The sequence below is a fragment of the Anopheles bellator genome, unplaced genomic scaffold (genome assembly GCF_943735745.2).
Source record: "Anopheles bellator unplaced genomic scaffold, idAnoBellAS_SP24_06.2 scaffold00706_ctg1, whole genome shotgun sequence".
NCBI classification, from domain to species: Eukaryota; Metazoa; Arthropoda; class Insecta; order Diptera; family Culicidae; genus Anopheles; species Anopheles bellator.
Window position 1 is genome coordinate 1 of NW_026684831.1, and position 4,791 is coordinate 4,791.

The window sequence follows — 4,791 nt, forward strand, 5'->3', positions numbered from 1 at the left end:
CGTACCCAACAACGTGGCCGGTGACCGGCCCCCTTCTTCCGAGGGTACTTAATAAGGGACTGAAACATTCTTGCGTTCGGGCCTTGGTTCTTCGCCCCCAACCTTCCTGTGCATATCATTTTCCGTGCCCGGCCGTTCCCGGGCCACATCCGGAGGTCGATATCGCGCTACTTTGGCCGCACCGTGCTTGTGTCGTGCCGTCGGTGACTGTTCGTCGGGAAGGGTGATATGCGCTGTGGCGTATGGGAACAGGGATTAGCCTCGGGAGCGAGGGGGTCACTGCTGTGGATGACCACGGCAGGGGCGGTGTTGTAGAAAGAAATTGACACAGATAGGGGAGAGATTTTCTAACCCATACAATTCCGTTATGGGACGTTGTGATTGTTGTTATTTTTACTACTACGGTCCCGGCCAACTCGGGGTCGAATGGCCGCCGGCGTTCGGCATCGGTCACAGTTGTAGATTGGTGCTCGAGCGCACAGCATAACTAGCTTCCTCTTCCGATTCCGACCGATTACCATTCTTCTGCTTCTCGTGCTCTCGGATATCCTCCGACGGTATACCTTCCATGCCGTAGATTTCAATCACTATGTTTGACCGATTCGGCAGGGAGTTGGGCACTTTGTCGATCGATTCGTTATGCACCTGCATACAGTGTATGGAGAGACCGGGTCCCGTATACAGCTTTTTGTGGCAAATGTCGCATCTGAAGTGTTTCGCTTTCTGATGCTGGACCAGGATTTTTTCGTCGTCAAACTCCCGATTGCAGTACCTGTGGCACGAGAAAGGCACGATTTTCGCGCAGTTCCGCTAAGGAAAAGTATCATACACACCATGCGGCCAAGGGGTCGATGGAAGCGCACAAACAAACGTTACATAATCAACATTTGCGCGAGAGTTATCGGGCCCTTTGGGTATTTTGCTTTGTGAAAAGTCAGCCAGTTAATTCATTTAAATTGATGGTCAAACAAACTCAACACGTTTATCGATTATGTGACGTTGAAATGGCGGAACATGGGGTTGTAATACATGGTAAAGCATTTGTAAAAGGATACCAGCACCAGGGCTTCGACGCCTTCTTCTTCTTTCGTCCCATTGTTTCGAACCGGTTGCAGAAAGCTTGACTAGATACGATTCACCAGGAGTTTGCCAAATTCACTTAAAAACCGACCCTAAAGAGCTCAACATGAAAGGTATACTTCGATGGCCAGCACCAGCGCCGCTGGGAGGCTCTCTACCCAATCGATCGCTTCGCCCGCTGTGATTTGAAGCGAGTGCAAACAGACAACGTTCCGATTATTCCCTACAAATGATCGTGCACCAGGAAGATTCGATGGTTTTCTTCTCATTAACAAACAAATATGAGCAGCAGACAAGGAGTGGACAACTATTTTCGGGCTTTTAATCGACGCGATAAAATTTTCACTCCACCTAGCACACGAAAATGGAGACGTAAGAAAGTTTGACAAGCATCGAAAAGAGCTGGGTGCTGTAGTCTATGCTGTCAGTTTTCTCGGCAACCCACATCACAGGCTGCGTACTTTTTAAACATGTTTAAACTAAAGACGTTGCAGCTATTGCATATTGCACATTCTCGCGATTTAGAGTTTGCTGCTCACGGAAACACTAATTCTTTTCTACTATTTTCCAAGATTCGTACAAAAACTGACTTTATTTATGTTTTGCGATTGAATCGATATTGTTCAAACACTAATTAGACACCGTGAAAGATGAGTCACTTCAATTCTAAAGAGGGCATGCTGTTTCCGATACGCAAAAAAAACACAATTTTTTTACCAACTGGTGGCTAGCGGTTTTTTTCATTTTCGAGTAACAGCAATCGGATGGGCGGATAGTAAAATTTGAGTCATTGAGCAGTGGCGTGATTAAACTAACTGTTTAGTTGTTTATTTCGTAACCTCAGCGTCAGACACAAAACGAAGCTGTACACTCAATATCTCTTTAAAAAATATGCTTAACGCGTTCGCGTTGTAACATAAATGCTTATATTTTCGTATTTTACATTACTTTGAATATCATTTAAAAATTCGGGTGACTAGATGCAAGCACAAAATTCTGCATAATTAACGAAATAAATTTTTCAAAATACGAATGCATGAAATACCATGAATATTAAAATATTATAAGATAAAAGTCTAATCTTCGGTTCGTACTGAAATCATTAACAGCAACCAATTCAAAATATCATATGATCATATAAACCTATTATCAGCACCTGCGTTGTCCTCAAATTCCTTCCTTCTTGAAACATCATAATGTTTCATTGTCTGCGAACCACGCGGGCAAAAAATTCAATCCCAAAAGGAACTAAAATCAAGGGCACAAAATAAGATTTAGAGGAGAAACAAATAATTGCGATGATTGCGGATCAGAAGTTCTTCCTTGGAGTAATATAGGATCTAATAAAAATAGACTGCTCAAGTCTGCTCAATTGTACTCATTAATAATGAAACACGCTGCTCATCACGCGGTTTGTGCCTGTTTCGCCAAACAAAAATGATCGAATATTTTAAAATGTAAATACAAAAACTACCTACAGAACAATTCGGGTGATAGGCTCATATCAAAATGTTAGATTTCAAATGTTAGTTGCAAAGAAAAACGCAATGCGTCTATGCCAAAGACCGAAACTATTCAAAATATGGTTTTGCTTACGACCTTGTAGGAACGCAAATAAATACTGGAGAGCATTTACCACTAGCCACTTGCAATATAATTTAAAAGTGCCACAGACATCTTCCAAGTTTTCAATTGCATACAAACATTTTCCCTGACCTGGCCCGAGATAAAACAATTGTGTCGAGACGAGAACAGTTGAGCAAACGTTTGTGATAAGAATCCGGGGGCCAGTGATATTTGTACGTGCTGTACTTGTATAAAGTTTACGCAAACGTGCCGATATTCTCACAACTTGCTCTCAATGCCGTGTTCACGGGAAAGTCATCATTCGCTATAGTTGTTGTGTAACTAGCAAAATAGATAGTGAACATATAAGCATATTAAAAACAAAACACCGCCGCACTCAAGTTCTCAAGGCCCCATATTGCATTGCATGGGTTGAATTGGAAGAAAAAACGCAATCATGATTGACCATCTTTGGACGGGTCCTAAAGCGATGTACAAAACGAATAAACAAAACCAACGGGAATTGTGCTGATAAGACTCTCCACCCTTGTATGGCTTGGAGGAAACACAGAATTTCGTCTAAACTTTATACGTTTCCATTCATTGTTGTACAGACACGGCTTTATTCAACCAGTACATACCCTACGGATAGCCGTACGCCGATTCCTAGATACCGTAGTGAATGCTTCACATCCCCGTGAATTGCATGCTGCGCATCCGGATTCGCACTCTGTTGGCTGGTGGTCAGTTGATGTACTCCACAATCTCGCTTATCGGGAATTACGACCAAAAAAGGCATGTACAGTCACGAACGCAAGTAACGCGCAACTACAAATGCGAAACCGAGTCAAAAATCCGTTCCGCCGAGTTTGAGTATTGCTTTTGTAAATCCCCCATGATGTGCTCTGTCGTCCGTCGAAAACGACCAAAACAGGGTACACAAGAAAACCCAACTAGCTGAGCAGGTTTTCCGACATGCAGTATTTCTGGCGGAGTTTCCGGTGTGCACCAGCGAACTGGCCACCATAGTAACGCATTGTATCGGCGGGGTGGATTGATTTGGAGTGCCTCATGTTTGGGGACCACCCCAAATGGGCCCGGAGCTCCTTTGTGGGTGCGAAAAAATACAGGAAAATATTTTTATTTCTCTTCCAGTCACGCTCAAGGCCGTACCCAACAACGTGGCCGGTGACCGGCCCCCTTCTTCCGAGGGTACTTAATAAGGGACTGAAACATTCTTGCGTTCGGGCCTTGGTTCTTCGCCCCCAACCTTCCTGTGCATATCATTTTCCGTGCCCGGCCGTTCCCGGGCCACATCCGGAGGTCGATATCGCGCTACTTTGGCCGCACCGTGCTTGTGTCGTGCCGTCGGTGACTGTTCGTCGGGAAGGGTGATATGCGCTGTGGCGTATGGGAACAGGGATTAGCCTCGGGAGCGAGGGGGTCACTGCTGTGGATGACCACGGCAGGGGCGGTGTTGTAGAAAGAAATTGACACAGATAGGGGAGAGATTTTCTAACCCATACAATTCCGTTATGGGACGTTGTGATTGTTGTTATTTTTACTACTACGGTCCCGGCCAACTCGGGGTCGAATGGCCGCCGGCGTTCGGCATCGGTCACAGTTGTAGATTGGTGCTCGAGCGCACAGCATAACTAGCTTCCTCTTCCGATTCCGACCGATTACCATTCTTCTGCTTCTCGTGCTCTCGGATATCCTCCGACGGTATACCTTCCATGCCGTAGATTTCAATCACTATGTTTGACCGATTCGGCAGGGAGTTGGGCACTTTGTCGATCGATTCGTTATGCACCTGCATACAGTGTATGGAGAGACCGGGTCCCGTATACAGCTTTTTGTGGCAAATGTCGCATCTGAAGTGTTTCGCTTTCTGATGCTGGACCAGGATTTTTTCGTCGTCAAACTCCCGATTGCAGTACCTGTGGCACGAGAAAGGCACGATTTTCGCGCAGTTCCGCTAAGGAAAAGTATCATACACACCATGCGGCCAAGGGGTCGATGGAAGCGCACAAACAAACGTTACATAATCAACATTTGCGCGAGAGTTATCGGGCCCTTTGGGTATTTTGCTTTGTGAAAAGTCAGCCAGTTAATTCATTTAAATTGATGGTCAAACAAACTCAA

The 4,791-nt window shown here is 45.1% G+C and overlaps 1 protein-coding gene across 1 annotated transcript; it reads right to left on the reverse strand.

The window, feature by feature from the left end:
- Nucleotides 1–365: 365 nt before the first annotated feature.
- On the reverse strand, nt 366–1,419 carry LOC131214360 (BUB3-interacting and GLEBS motif-containing protein ZNF207-like). Its single transcript, XM_058208741.1, has 2 exons — nt 1,056–1,419; nt 366–772 (listed from the first exon to the last, which is right to left on the reverse strand). The coding sequence occupies exons 1-2, from the start codon at nt 1,094–1,096 to the stop codon at nt 451–453; spliced, it is 363 nt and encodes a 120-aa protein (XP_058064724.1). The 5' UTR covers nt 1,097–1,419; the 3' UTR covers nt 366–450.
- Between the last annotated feature and the right edge of the window lie 3,372 nt (nt 1,420–4,791).